Genomic DNA, 15949 nt, shown 5'->3' on the forward strand with positions numbered 1-15949 from the left:
GTTTTTTGTGGATAAAAACTAGCATTAATGCAAATACAGAACTGTTTAAGGAAAATCATATCAAGTAAGATCTGCACAAAAAAAATTTTAAACATTATTTTGAGAATTACTTTCATAAAAAAATTTCTTAAAAAAAAAAAAAGAAAACTCAGGCTATACTTATATGATATTTCAACTCATAATTTGTTAGGATGGATTACAACAGCAGTTTATTCGTGAAGCTACTAAGTAACCTATATTTTTAGTTACAATCACATTTTATTGGTCTATTAAACTATATGACATCGATTATAAGAACAAAAAATTTATTAATTCATGGTTCACTTATTATCAAATCCATAAATAGCCCACTTCTTGAAATATTTCAACTGTGATGGTGGATATCATATGCTCAAACTGATTAACAGAACTTCCAATGCTATAATAATATAGATTAGCATTAAAAGATGATGCTACACCAAGTTGTTAAGTGTTAAACACTACTAATTCTCCATATATTGGGGAAGGATATCTGCCGATTACATAACTATGAATCTAGCACTTTCAATAAACATTACTTAAAATGGATAACTTTATTTGCTGAGTCATCTCTTAAAACGGCAGTGTTAACTTTAGGGTTATATCTAAAATGTTTTCCCATCAAAGGTAGCAATAAACAAGAAAAATGTCAACATGACTTATGTTTTGAAAAATAGTCCAACTACATCATAGGCTTAGGAAGTACAATTTTTCAAGAAAAATATAAGTTGAAATATTTTCTTAAATAAAATCAGTTCTAAATTCTGCAATTTAGATGCTTTATAGGCAGCATAGCATGAATATACAACATAGAAAAATCTACTAAATAAGATAAACAATACCATGCTACACCATATTCAGCTAAGGCACTTTAAAATGAAACCATTTGCTAGGCTAGGGCTTAAAAAATTATGATTTGACTTTTGGATTTCCAGTTACTTATGTGTCTAAAGTTGCAAATATATCTATGCTAATGACCAATAGATAAAGTGCTCACATGATGGGTTTACATAGCTATGTGTCATTTGAGAGCATGAACCATACACTAATTAGTGAAAACATGTGCTGGGAAAAGAGTCATAGGATAAAGCAGTTTAGAATAAAGCAGTTAAGCCTAAATAATAATTAATCGTGAGTGACCATTTGTCAATACAAGTTTTTTATGGATAAAAACCAGCATCAATGCAAATACACAACCATTTAATAGGTTTATCCCTAAGCAAATCATATCAACTAAGATCTTATCACAAAACGTTGGAACATTATTTTTAAAATTGCTTTCATCAAACAATTTCTTAAAAATTAAAGATATATCAGGCTATACTTATATGATATTTCGACTAATAATTTATTAAGGTGGATTACAGCAGTGGTTTATTCATGAAGAGACTAAGTGACCTATATTTTTAGTTACAATCACATTTTATTGGTATGTTGAACTATAGGACATCTATTATAATAACAGAAAATTCATTAGTTCATGGTTCATTCAATTGCTTAATCAATCCCATCAACAACACACTTCTTAAAATATCCCAACTGTGGTGGTGGATATCATATGCTCAAGCTGATTAACAGAAATGCTATGCTATAATCATATAGATTAACATTAAAAGATTATTCTACACCAAGTTAAGTGTTAAGCACTACTAATACTCCATATATTGAGGATTGATATCTGCTAATGACATAACTATGGATCTAGCACCTTCAAGAAACATTACTTAAAATGGACAACTTCATAAGCTGAGTTATCTCTTAAAATGGCAGTGTTAGCTATATTTTAGCTATAGAGTTATATCTAAAATGTTTTTCCATCAAAGGTAGCATTAAACAAGAAAAATGTCAGCATGACTTATGTTGAAAAATAGTCCAACTACATCATAGATTTAGGAAGTATAATTTTTCAAGAAAAGTATTAGTTGAAAAGTTTTCTTAAATAAACTCAGTTGTGAATTCTGCAATTCAGATTCTTTATAAGCAGCATAACATGAATATACAACAAATAAAAATCTACTAAATAAGATAAACAATACTATGCTACACCATATTCAGCTTAGGCACTTTAAAATGAAACCATTTTCTAGGCCAGGACTAAAAAAAATTGTGATCTGGCTTTTGTATTCCCAGTTACTTACGTGTCTAAAAGTGCAGATATATATGCTAATGACCAACAGATAAAGTGCTCACATGATAGGTTTACATAGCTATGTGTCATTTGAGAGCATGAACCACACACTAATTAGTAAAAACATGTGCTGGGAAAGGAGTCATAGGATAAAGCAGTTATGCCTAAATAATAATCAATCGTGAGTGACCATTGCTTAATACAAGTTTTTATGGATAAAATCCAGCATCAATGCTTTATACATAACTGTTTAATAGGTTTATCCCTATGCAAATCATATCAAGTAAGATCTTATCACAAAAGGTTGGAACATTATTTTGAGAATTGCTTTCATCAAACAATTTGTTAAAAATTAAAGAGATCTCAGGCTATACTTATATGATATTTCAACTGATAATTTATTAGAGTGGAATACAACAGCGGTTTAGTTCATGGTTCATTTAATTGCTTTAACAATCCCATCAATAGCACACTTTTTGAAATATCCCATGTATGGTGGTGGATATCATATGCTCAAGCTGATTAATAGAAATGCGATGCTATAATCATACAGAATATAATTAAAAGATTATGCTACACCAAGTTGTTAATTGTTAAGCACTACTAATATTCCATATATTACGGAAGGATATCTGCTAATGACATAACTATGGATCTAACACCTTCAAGAAACATTACTTAAAATGGATAACTTAGTGGTTTGAGTTATCTCTTAAGGAATAATGTTAGAAAATCAATCCTACTTATGTTTCTGCTTGAGTGGGATTCCAACATATTTTAGCATATATCCCCTAAATTAAATAAGCTACTCATATTAACTCATATTAATAGATATTTTATATAGCTCTTTTGCCTTGCAATAAAAAATTTGTTTAAAGTAACCACGCCCACGTCCTTATAGAACGATTAAACAATTCTGCACATGCATACCATATAAGCTAATTATATAAATAGGGTAGAGTAACTGTTGTGTGGTATTCCAATTGAGTGACCATTCCTCTAACTCAGTAAATCCATTAACCAAAACGTTCAACCCCTTTATAGCCACAATGAGTGATATCCTACAAAGAGAGGCGATCTTTCATTCCTAAGTGATGATATTATCTTCAAAATCTTTGTGAAAGTATACCCAAAGATAGTAGGAAAGTGCAAAAGTCTGAGTAAAGCTTGGAATTCTAGACTATGCACCAACTTATTTATCAAGCAAAACTATAAGAAAACCAAAGACAGAGACCAAAGCGTCATTTTCGGGATTGGGTCCCCCCAAGTGATCAAAACTCAATGTGGTGTGTTCGAGCCTCTGTTGATATTGGGCGCTAGTTTAATTTTAATGTGCCGATAGAAATCAACCATTATGGCTTCTACTTGATCATAGACTCCGACTATGGAGTCATTTGCTTGAGGATTTCCATGGGGTCTCAATTCTATGCTACTTATGTGGAATTTCCTCACCTGAAAGAGGCGTTTTGCACCAGACGAAGCTCGCAAGCACTACTGCAATGTTGTATCTCTTTATGCCTTTGGGTATTTGAAAGATAGTGTGGAATACCGCATTGTGCATGTACACAAGCAGCTCTACTCCTACAGCACCATGTCCTGGAGTCTTTATAGTTCAGTGGAAAGGGAGTGGACTCATGAAGGTTCATTTGAGAGCAATGTTCAGAAGCTTGGACCCAAATTTGTTGTGGACAATGGCATCATTTACTAGATAGGTTGGGAACATTTTAACTTTTCCGAGCCGGTAAGCATTATCACATTCAATCTCAAGCACAAATCTTTCCAAAAGGCTACAATACCTACAGAGGTAAAATCTAAATATCACTCCCTGACTCCTTTTAAAGAAGGTATATGATTATAAACCTATCACAATGTTGGATTGTCAAAACAGATATTGGTTTGGGAAATGAAGTAAAATAGGGATCAAAATCTTGATTGGGATAAAATGATCAAGGTTACTGGGCTTGGAATTCCATACATTCCTTCCTTATTAGTTGGTAAGGATATCATATCCATAATGGAGACTAGGAATGGTTCTAACTATTCAAATGACACTGAGAAGACTGATCTACTTATAACAAAGCTGAGGTTCATGGAAGCAAGAAGTGTCCACTTGGTGCACCGATTTTGGCAAGAGCATGTTAATGTAAAGATAATCTCTGCATTCCAATGGATTGTATATGGTTTAGTATATCTCGATGAGGGTGGGATGGGAGTATAACGAATCCGGTTATTTTGTTTTGTGCCACTCTGTACCTGGACAATTTGTCTTATATGATAGGCTTTGTCCACTTTCTTCAAGTTAAGAGTTATTTCCTTTTTGTTTTAAAATTATAATGTAATTTTATCAATGTAAGGCAACCATGGTCATAGGAATGGTTTATCAATTTGGGATAGCCTAAAAGATTAGTAGCTTTATTTTTCTAGATTTATTTATGTTTTCAAATTCAGGTTAATATCTTATGTATTAGCAATGTATATGTAATGGTAAGAGTGGCTTGAAATGATATAGATTGTTAACAATATATATCCTATTCTAAAAAGTATAGTGAAATGCAAGCTAACACACTGATGAATATTGAATTAAAAAAATCAATCACTAATCTATATATTGACATAATCAAATTTAGGAAATGATCACTAATCAATGTATGACAATTATAGAACATAATCAAGTGTTCTATCAAATTATGTTGCAACAATAATTAAATAAAGCTGTTCCATGAACTATTATCTTTTAAAAAGTTATTTATAATTAGTCTTTACACACAAATCGATTTTTTTATTTTCCATAATGATCATTACTCAGATTATTTACAAAATATAGCTAGGACTCAGAGAAATTGTTGTGGTCCCAAACTGAGGGGTTATGCATATGAGGGTTTCGAGTTTGGAAAACTCAAATCAAAACACGAAGTTTTAGCAATATCATGTAAAAGGCAACATCAATAGCTTTATACTAAGATGAGTCAATAAACAAAAAATATTATTCACGTTCCAAACTAGACTTTGGAAAAATAAATGAAGTAAATGGTATTTTTTATTCAAATTCTTAACTAATAGCACATGTAAAGTTTGGCCACTCACAAGTGAAACTTCAAAATAAGCAAGAAAACAACCTTAGTGAAAACCTGTGAGAATATTTTGCTTCTATGGACAGATAACATAAAATGGAGGATAGGATGACCAGCTTACTTAATTCACAGCACCAATCTCCACACAACATGACGACCAGAACCCCCTTACAGAAATCAGGAGCAACTCTCATACAAAAAATGCAAGTACGTAAGATATACTATCATACATGGTTATTGAAAAATATAGGCTCGGGTCACTTAGTTTATTAGTAGGAAACATCAGAAAACAAGATAGCAAATTCATTTGGTGTTATTAATAATAATCTTTTCTATACCGCCATGTGTAGATGAGGATGAATATGCATCTCTTAAAAATAAAAAGAAGATGGACCAGCATGACAGCAATGATCATGCAAACATCACAAACCACCAATATGTGAGTTATATAGCAACGGAATTAGTTCTACATCAAGATGGCTTTCAAGAGATTAGACAAGGTAACTAATTAATCAACCAAAATAAATAATAATGTAGATTCTTTATCCAATACAAGCCACTTGGGGTTTCAATCTAAACCTTAGTAGATTAATTTTTTTTTGCAAGCCAACAACTACCTTAATATATACTTAACGTAGTGGTCGTTCAAACAAATATAGAGGAGCCCTTTCATGAAGGAAAGAAAAACAACATTTGCCCAGATTTCGATATCATTGGTATTCAAAGAGAAACCAATAGTCAGGTTGGACAAAGAAAATTTCAGAATACTCCTGACAATTTTGGTAACACATAGATGGTTAGAAGATGCAAAGTATGTTAGGAGGGAACGAGCAATCAAACTAGCTAAGAAAAGACAGTGTATTGATGGAGCATGTCAACAAGGTAATACCCTTATAATACTTAATTAAGTTAGAGGCTTTATTTTAAGATCTTAGTTATATATACATTAGAGGCTTTAATTTAAGTTATATATATATATATAATTCATGTACTGGATTAGATTTAAACCTAGAAAGTATATACTTATACTGAATGCAGATTCGACAGTGTCAAATCTTGGATAAATTGTGGGAATTTTCCATTAACAACTGAATGTAAAAAGCAAAACACCTTAAAATCCCAATTATATTGACACATACAGGTGTAAAAAAATTAGTCCATATTTTCTTAATGCATTTACCTAGTCATGTGGTCAAAAAAATTATTGTTACGATAATTTTCATTCACGAAAAATATGGTGGTCTCTCCTCTATTCAGGCATTGATGTTTTCATATTCCTATTTACAGGACAGTCACAATTCAATGTAAGAAGCATGGAGGGACTTATCTAAACAAGGGGTTCTATACCATTAAGTAATTAATATTTAGATACAGATTTAAAAGGGGGTTAAGTATTGTTTTCATCCCTATCGTCTTGGGTCAAAATCAAAATCGTCTCCGACTTTTTTTCACTATTAAAATCATCCTCAACGTTCAAAAATGCTTTAAAATAATCCTTTCCCGAATTCTTGGACCAAAATATCCTCCTCTTCATCTTTCTCACCCCACCACCTCCACTGCCACCAATATTGCCGGCGAGAAGAAGAAGAAGAAGAAGAAGGCTTTGCTGGCGAAAAATGATGCAGGGACAGTAGTGGCATCCCGCAACCCCTCCCTACTTTGCATCGCTTCTCTCTCTTTCTTCTCTGATGAACCAGCGGCGGCAGCACCTCCTTTGCATCACTTTTCTCTCTCGCTCTCTCTTCTCTGATGAACCAGCGACCCAACGGCGGAGAACCAGCGACCCAACGGTAGCAGCAACCCGTCCCTCCCTCTCTTTGCATCGCTTCTCTCTCTCTTCTCCAATGAACCAGCGGCGGCAGTGCCTCCTTCACATCGCTTCTCTCTCTCTCTCTCTCTCTCTCTCTCTCTCTCTTCTCCAATGAACCAGCGGCAGCAATGACGACCTTGCAGTAGTAATGGTAGCCCTACAGCAGCAACCCATCTCTCCTTTCTATGCATCGCTTTTCTCTCTTTCTCTTCTCCAATGAACCAGCGACGACAGCGGTGATCCAACGATGACCTTGTAGCGGCAATGGCAACCCAGTGGCAGTGGCAATCCAACAACAGCCGTTCCCTTTGTTATGGTGGCAGTGGATATGGTAGAGGCAGTGGAGTGAGGAAGGTGAAGAGGAGAATGATGATGATGAGGGTATTTTGGTCCAAGAATTCGGGAAATGATGATTTTAAAGCATTTTTGAACGTTGAGGAAGCTTTTAATAATAAAAAAGGTCAGGGACGATTTTGATTTTGACCCAAGACGTTAGAGATGAAAACAATACTTAACCCTTTAAAAGGCTATAGAATTTTTTAAAAAAAAGTACTCGGGTTAACCTTGAATTTGTAATGCATGCACTATAGATTGCGTACATAATAATGCAAAGAAAATGTTAGAAGAGGATAAGGAAAACAACCTTTGTTTTGTTAGTAATGGAAGGAATATAGATCTAGCCATAAGGGTGGGAGAAAATGTCAGTAATGGACAACATAGTTTGAATGAGGTTCCCCTTCAATCAACTGATACATTAGCATAAGAAACTCCAATGATAGGTAACGAATACATTTTAAACAATTCACCAAACATTTATCTACCAGTACATATCGGGTAAGAAAATTAACTTTTGGATATTCAGACCTTGCAAAGCATGCTAGGATGAAAAGAGTATCGAAACGAGCTCAACAAAAAATATCAGTATATCTCAAAGTAAGGAAGGTAAAATTTATTTTGTATGACCAGATAAGATTCAACCTGAATTGCTGAAATTGTATATAGATAATCAGGTTTTGGTTAACAAGTACACCAGCTATAACTACATCGAACTAAAGCAACATAGATTGGACTACAATTCAATGTAAGCCAAATGACATCATGCTTTTTATTATTGCTTTAAATTATGCAAGAGATAATAATAGTTAATGATGGAAATAATGCATTTCAAAATACAAATTCAAGTGGTCCAGGAATAATTCAATGTAAAGTAGACTCAGTTCAATCTACCAAGACAAAAATATCAAACACTATTAGTGTGAATAGTATGACAGATAATATAGCACAACAAAAGAACTATGCACGAGGTACATGGAACACTGACCATCCTTATTGTTTAAAATATAAATGAGGCCATACTTCTTTTTTATGAAGATAATGTTGCCTATATGTGTACTAAAACTATCAAACCAAACAAAAGAAATTAGAAATGCTAGAAGGAGCAGAAGGTTGAAATTAAATGCTTCAAGGCAAAATGAGACCAGCATCCACAAACAAGGTATTCATGATTAATTCTTCTAAATTAAGATTTAATAATAAGATAAAATTAAAATCATACCCAACCAATCAGTTTTCTTTGTTGCTTATTGTATTTTTCAATGCTTAAGATCCGTTCGAAAATAGTAAGGACAATTCTTTGTTATTTTAGATGTATCCTCCTATAACTATTCATAGCCAGTCTATAAGTGATTGACTAAGAATCAAATATACATAGAAATTAGTGTTCATTTTGTGATCATATTAATAAAAGGATTAATGAACAACAGTCATTAGGTTATGAGTAGATTACTACATTTCGTCTATTAATAAGGTGTCAATTATCAATAAATTTATTAATATAAAACTAACATTGTGTAATTTCTTAAAATGATGCAAGAACAAGATATGGGCTAAGATCTTCCAATACCACTAAAAAAGCAAAATCTAAAGGTGGTACGTACTAGATAAAACATGTTTAACTTACACAAATATAAAAAATCTTAGATCTTCCTAATAATATCGTATCGACTAAATTAACCTTTTTTGCTGCTTGCAGAATATTTACACATGGGGATGCAATGTATGAATGTGAGCATTGTAATGTTCTTTTCTAGTATGACGAAAGGCCAAACAAAAATTACAACACAGGCCAACTTAAATTCACTCTATGTTGTAAAGGAGGACAAATCCAAGTTCTACACTTACAAGAAGCTCCTAAAGTGTTGTATGAGTTATTATACGGTAATGGTCCAAAGAGTAAGCATGTTTGTGAAAATATTAAATCTTACAATAGCATGTTCCAGTTCACATCCATGGACACGAAAATAGATTGTGGCAAGAATAATTCTAGAGGACCACCAACTTTCATTCTCTTTGGTGAGAACTATCATTTAATGGGTAGTCTCATACCACCAGAAGGAAATATGGCCAAATTTACGCAATTGTATGTATTTGATACACAAAATGAAGTCCAAAATTGCATGGCTGCCATCAGGTTTGTCATCTTTTGATGAACTCATTATTAATTAAAATTTTCATAGCCAAAACATTGTAATTTATATGCTACTATTATAATATTATACTTGATTTGCTGCCATAGAGGTGAAGAGAACAAGCAGATTCATGAAGATATTGTAAGATATTTGGAAAAAATGCTTGATGACAATAATATTTTGGTCAAGACATTTCGTATGGTCAGGGATTCAATTGCTAAGGATTCAAATAACTCAATCAAGCTTAGGCTACTCGGCAAAAGAAGAAAGGATGGTAGAAGATATAACTTGCCCTCAATAGATGAAGTGGCTGGTTTGATTGTTGGAGATTTTGATATAAATAAGACTAATCGGGATATTATACAAGGGAATGTACAAGGGAATAAAATAAGCAATTTTTAGTGGGGAAACAACACCATCATCATGTGGCAAACGTATTATATTGCCTTCTTCATTTATGGGGGGTCCCAGATATATGATACAGAATTATCAAGATGCAATGGCTATTTGTAAGATGGTGGGTTATCCTGATCTTTTCATTACCTTCACATGCAATCCCAAGTGGCCTGAGGTTGAGGATTTTCTAAAGAACAGAGAGTTAAATTTCGAAGATAGACCTGACATTATTTGTAGAGCTTTCAAGGCAAAACTAAATACTCTAATTAAAGACATTAGAGCTAACAAGATATTTGAGAAAGTGAGTGCAGGTAAATTTTTACTAATCAAAAAATTAACTTTACATTAGTGTTACTAATCACAGTCACTAGAAAACCTTTCATATTATCAGCTGAGAAACCAAATAAGGAGACAGATGCAAATTACTTTGAAGCAGTAGAGAAGCACATGATGCATGGCTTGTGTGGTTTGGTTAAGAAGGATTCACCATGTATGGAGTATAGTAAATGCATTCGTCACTTCCCTAAGAAATTTTTTGATAACACAACCATCGACGATGATGGTTATCCGGTATATAGACATATGGAAGATGGAAGAACAATTAAAAAGCCTCGCACTAACCTTGATAACCGTTATGTGGTCTCTCATAACAGGCTCTTACTTATGAGATATGGGGCTCATATCAATGTTGAGTGGTGCAATCAATCAAGGTCAATAAAGTATTTATTCAAATATGTGAATAAAGGACGTGACCGTGTCGCAGCCTCATTCTATAAAAGTGCTATATCAAACACTGAGTTGGATGAATACGATGAAGTGAGCATGTATTATGATTGTAGATACATGTCTCTATGTGAAGCAGCCTGGAGAATTTTTGGATATAACATCCATTATAGAGATCCCTTTGTTGTGAGATTAGGTTTTCACTTACACGATGAACAAAATGTGATATTTAAAGACCATGAAAATTTAGATGATGTGGTGAAACAAGCATTCGTTAAAGAATATATGTTCATTGGATGGTTTCAAGCAAATAGGGATTATGTGGAGGCTAGGTCATTGACATATGCAGAACTCCCTACAAAGTTTGTATGGAAAGCAAAAGAAAGGGTGTGGTTGCCTCGAAAAACACATTATGTTATTGGAAGAATCTTCTTTGTGCCTCCAGGTTCGGGTGAAAGTTATTACCTTATACTACTCCTTAATTTTGTGAAGGGACTAACTTGCTATGAAGATATCAGAACCGTAGATGATGTTGTTTATTCATCATTTAAATATGCATGTTATGCACGTGGTCTTTTAGATGATGACAAGGAATATATTGATGCAATAGAAGATGCTAGCCATTGGGGATCTGGAGCATATCTGAGAAAGCTCTTTGCAACACTTTTATTTTCCAATTCAATGGATAGGCCAGAACATGTATGAAAAAAGACATGGACTCTGCTATGTGATAACATACTTCATAGGCAAAGAAGACTACTTGATAATCCAAGTATCAATTGTTACTTCAATTCATGTTTATCATAATTAGATAAACATTGCTATCTCAATAGGTAAAAAATAATATTTTAGTAATTAATCAATAAATTTTATCACAATAGTTTTGGTATTCCAACCAACCACAATATAATAATAAGTAAATTTTATGAATCTGTATATTTGTATAATTGTGTAATGTTTAATCAAAATATAGTTGCGATAAATTTATAGGAAAATAAAGTAAAAGGATAACCAATTGATGGTGAGGGATGTAAGAACCCGCGTTTTCACGTAAGAACCATTTTAATAAAATAATTTTAATGTCTAGAATAGATTTAAAATTTAGAATTTTTAATTTGAAAATAAAAATGTGAAATTTGATTTCAGTGAAGTTTTCTGAGTTGGAAAATGTATTTCTTTCAAAAAAAAATTTGTAAAAATGCATACTGGTGCTTAAGCTGGCAGTACCAGCTCTAGACTTTACAGTACCGCATATTTTGGAAAATAATATTTTGAAAAGTAATTTATTATTTTGAAAAGACAAAATAATTTTAGAATTGAAAACCAGGTACTAATTTTAAAGGTTTTGGCCCAAAGTGGGACAAACGAACCAAAAACGCTAACGGATTAGACCGGGCCCAAACCGAGCCCAATGTCCAACATATATAAGCTCATTTAATGAGCATTTCAGCCCATTCTCCCCCATTTTGATGAGAGAGCCGCGGTTTTGAAGAGAGGAGAGGAGGAAGAGAGTGCACTACTCACCTCCACCTTCCGGAAGCCATAACTTTTGATCTGGAACTCCGATTGACTAGCCGTTTATGGCCACGCGAAGCGTTTGTTGAGCTATATGTTTCAATCTAAAGAAAACATGTAAGAAATCATGTCTCACTTCCCAGTTTCATGCCCTAGATTTCTGCACTTTTGAGGTTATGGTTTTGAGAAGATTTTGTGGTTTTGCTTGTTTAGGTGATCTCTAGTAGCGAGTAATTATTGGGTTTAACCCCTACTCTCGTTGGATAAGGTAAGGCTTCACAAAAATCTTGTGTTTAGTTGTTTTGTGTATCTTGTATTGTGATTTTGGTGATACATGTGTTGTTAGTTTGAGCCTTGGTGTTTGTTGGTGTTGGTTGAGGCTTTGGATCAAGCTTGGTGGCTTTGTTTTGGTGTTTGGTGCATTTGAGAATTGGCCAAGGTATGGTTTCGGTTTTCTTTATGTAATATGTAATGTTCATGGACACTTAGGCTAGTTGACCCTAAGATAGGATTGAATGTTATTGGTGTATGAATGATTATATATGAATTGATGCTAATTGTTGGTTGTATTGGATTAGTGTGGTTGATGATGATTATTGGGAATTGTTGGTGTTAATAAGTATTGATGATTGGTGTTGTGGATGAGGGTTGTTGATATGGTTGTTGAGTTGTTAAATGTTGAGGTATAATGATTTATGATAAATTATGATGGGTTGATAATTTTTGAGTATATTGATGAATTATGATGTTGTAATGATAATATGGTATGAAATATTTAGATTGAGGTGAAATGAGGTTATTTGATGACTATTGCTGAAAATTTGAATGGTGGAATCAAGACAATTGGATGTGATGTTAGGTTGAAATTAGAGTTGGATGAGGTGAGTATTAGATGGTTTATATAATTGAATGGTTGAAGTAGTGTTGGGTATGAATTTTGGGTTGTTTTGGTATGGTTGAAATGTGATTGAATTGGTATTGGATTGAAGTTTGGTTAAAATTGAGGTTATGTGGTTTTTTGGATAAAAATGGATTTTTGGTGAAATTTGTCTGATCATAACTTTTGCCTCGATTTTCAAAATTTGTTGAATTTGGCTTATATTTGAAGATTATTGAAAACCCTTCGATTCGAAATAAAGTTTGCAAAATTTGGAATTTTGTAGTGGAAGTTATGATCATTCAAAGTTGGTGTTGAAAATCTAAAATTCTGCAAAGTTACAAAATTTCAAGATTTCTGATATGTGCGCACGCACAACCCTGCGAAAATGTTATTCTGTGCAGGCGCACAAACCTGTGCGTACACACTCAGGCAAGGGAACAGGCTCTGGTAGCATTGCTAGCACAGGTTGTGCGCGCGCACATCAATGAGGAATTACGACGTGTGTGGACGCATAGCCCTTTGCGCCCGCACAAGTCGGGAAGGGACGTCTGTTAGGGGCGCTCACACAGCTTGTGCGAGTGAATGAGCGACCGGCCGATAACCATGCCGAGTTCATGGCGGCAATGGCGAATCTTGCAAACATCATGGTGGCTACCGCTACTGCAACTCTGCAAGCTGTGCAGAGGTTAGGCCAACCGGCCGAAAATAGAAACGAAAATGGTGAAGGAAATGTGAATGAGAATGCGGGAGGAAATGGAGATTACACGGGAGGTGCTCCGATGACCTTGGCAACCTTTCTCAAGGTTCATCCTCTGAGTTTTTGAGGTTCAACTAATCCTACGAAAGCGAATAACTGGTTCCAAGCTATAGAATGCACACTGCAAGCGTAGCATGTTTTGCATAACCAATACGTAGAGTTTGCAGCTTACCAACTTCAGGAAAAGGCCCAGCATTGGTGGCAAGCAGAATGCTTCTTGCTACGGCTCCAAAATACAGATGTTCCTTGGGATGTATTTCAAACGGCCTTCTACAAGAAGTACTTTCCTGAGTCTACAAGGAAAGCGAAGGAGATGGAACTGATGCAGCTGAAGCAAGGTTCTTTGCCTGTGACAGATTATACCAGCAAATTTGAGGAACTTTGTAGGTTCTCTAGGGAGTATCAGGGTGCCCTGAAAACCTATGAAAGTTGGAAGTGTATCACGTACCAAAGGGGTTTGAAGTACGACATTATGACTGTTGTGGCTCCTATAGAGATTCGTATTTTCTCTAATTTGGTGAACAAGACAAGAGTAGTTGAGGAATATGCGAAAATGGTAGCCTCGTCAAAGGAGACTTCTGGAGGAAATACTAGTAGGGAGCGTGACGATTATCTTGGACCAAGGGGACAGAATTTTAAAAGAAATGAACACACTCCTCAACTTCTGCGAGGTAAAGGGAATTTCAAAAAGAACAACAGTGCTCAATTCCCCATGGAAAAGGGAGATGGTTGATGCTACACTTGCGGATTACCAGGGCACCTTGCTAAAGACTGCCGTAGAGGGAGGAACCGAGGTGTGGGTAAGAGTCAGCAACCAGGCCATGTGTTTGCTTTGGAGACACATGAGGTGACGGGGTCGGATCCTCCGACGAGAGATAAGCGTATGCTTTAAGTCTTATATTTCCTAGACCTGAGGTTAGTTTGGTTCTATCTTTTGTAAAGTCGTCATTAGAATTTCAACAGCTTAGAGTTTTGTTGGAAGTAAACCATGGGGAAAGGAGGATTCTAGCGGCAGTAGCCGAGGATTTTAGACTTGTGATGATGAACGATCCGAGTTGGCGTGCCGGAATGGTTACCAGGTATGACTAGGAGTCTTGGCGGTTCCCTGTGTGGGCGATGGGTGTGGTTTAGCACTAGTGGCAACGGAAATACCGACTAACGTCCTTGCGATTTTTAACTATGATTTTTGCCGTTTTAAGATTTAGAGTGATTTTCAAATTTGGTTTGGAGCTTTGGTTTAACTAATTTGGTTTTGAAACTAGGATTTGAACTTTTGATCAAATGATACGATTTAAAAAGGAAGGTAGGTTGTGTGATTTTAATAACTTGTGATTTTGGTTTGCAAATTTATCTTATCAAAAAGGGATTCAAATTGAAAGGTTTTGATTTAAGAATAAATGAATTTTTTGAGCCTTTTGAAAAAGCTTTCATAATGAACAGGTTTAGATTGAACTTGTTTTCACAGCTTTGCGAAATGTTACAAAAGCAGTATTTGGTTTCGAAACTACATCGAAAATTCTTGGTTTGGAAGATATTGTTTAAAAAGAAAAGTGAGTTCTCCAATTATGTTCATCTGTGAATTTAGTTTCCAAATTATCTTATCGGAAGGAATTCAAACTGAAAAGTTTTTATTTAAGAAAACTGTGGTTTCAAGTGTTTGACTTACTAGTAAATGAATTTTTACTTCTTTGAAAGAGCTTTAATAATGAACTCATTTAAAATAAACTTGTTTTGAAGGTTTTGGAAACATATTACCAAAAATTGGTATTTGTTTTAAGGAAATTTTTGAATTCCTAGTGACGATAATTAGAGTGACACAGCGGAAGTTGTACGCCAAGTTGTTGAAGTGTGACTTCTGGAAGGATGAAGTGAAGCCCTTATGTCATGTGGTGAGCAAGGGAGGAATAGCCGTAGATCCTTCTAAGATGGAAGCGGTGATGGAATAGAAAAGACCGACAACGGTAACGGAAGTTAGAAGCTTCTTGGGTTCAGCCGGATATTTCCGGAGATTCATTGAAGGATTTTCCTGGATTGCATTTTCGATGGCTAGGTCGACAAGAAAGGAAGCACCTTTTGTTTGGATGTCGGAGTGTGCAGAGAGTTTTCAGGCTTTGAAGCAGAAGTTAACTTCAGCACCTGTTTTAATCTTATTGGAAGCGCATGAACCGTTCAAAGTATACTAT

The 15949-nt window shown here is 34.6% G+C and overlaps 1 protein-coding gene across 1 annotated transcript; it reads left to right on the forward strand.

The window, feature by feature from the left end:
- The first annotated feature begins 7291 nt into the window (after nucleotides 1–7291).
- LOC140183546 (uncharacterized) lies at nucleotides 7292–11319 on the forward strand. Its single transcript, XM_072231995.1, has 7 exons — nucleotides 7292–7487; nucleotides 8030–8108; nucleotides 9118–9244; nucleotides 9307–9497; nucleotides 9603–9867; nucleotides 9980–10202; nucleotides 10256–11319. The coding sequence occupies exons 1-7, from the start codon at nucleotides 7292–7294 to the stop codon at nucleotides 11317–11319; spliced, it is 2145 nt and encodes a 714-aa protein (XP_072088096.1).
- Nucleotides 11320–15949: the final 4630 nt, after the last annotated feature.

This window comes from Arachis hypogaea, chromosome 3, assembly GCF_003086295.3.
Source record: "Arachis hypogaea cultivar Tifrunner chromosome 3, arahy.Tifrunner.gnm2.J5K5, whole genome shotgun sequence".
NCBI lineage: Eukaryota > Viridiplantae > Streptophyta > Magnoliopsida > Fabales > Fabaceae > Arachis > Arachis hypogaea.

What these genes read in the sequence shown, in the direction of transcription:
- LOC140183546 (XM_072231995.1), top strand. Translation starts at nt 7,292, where the DNA reads ATGGCAACCCAGTGGCAGTGGCAATCCAACAACAGCCGTTCCCTTTGT. An exon ending in AGCTTTTAATAATAAAAAAG is followed by an intron (nt 7,488 to 8,029) that starts GTCAGGGACGAT and finishes AATTGTATATAG; the next exon opens with ATAATCAGGTTTTGGTTAAC. An exon ending in GTTGTATGAGTTATTATACG is followed by an intron (nt 9,245 to 9,306) that starts GTAATGGTCCAA and finishes AGCATGTTCCAG; the next exon opens with TTCACATCCATGGACACGAA.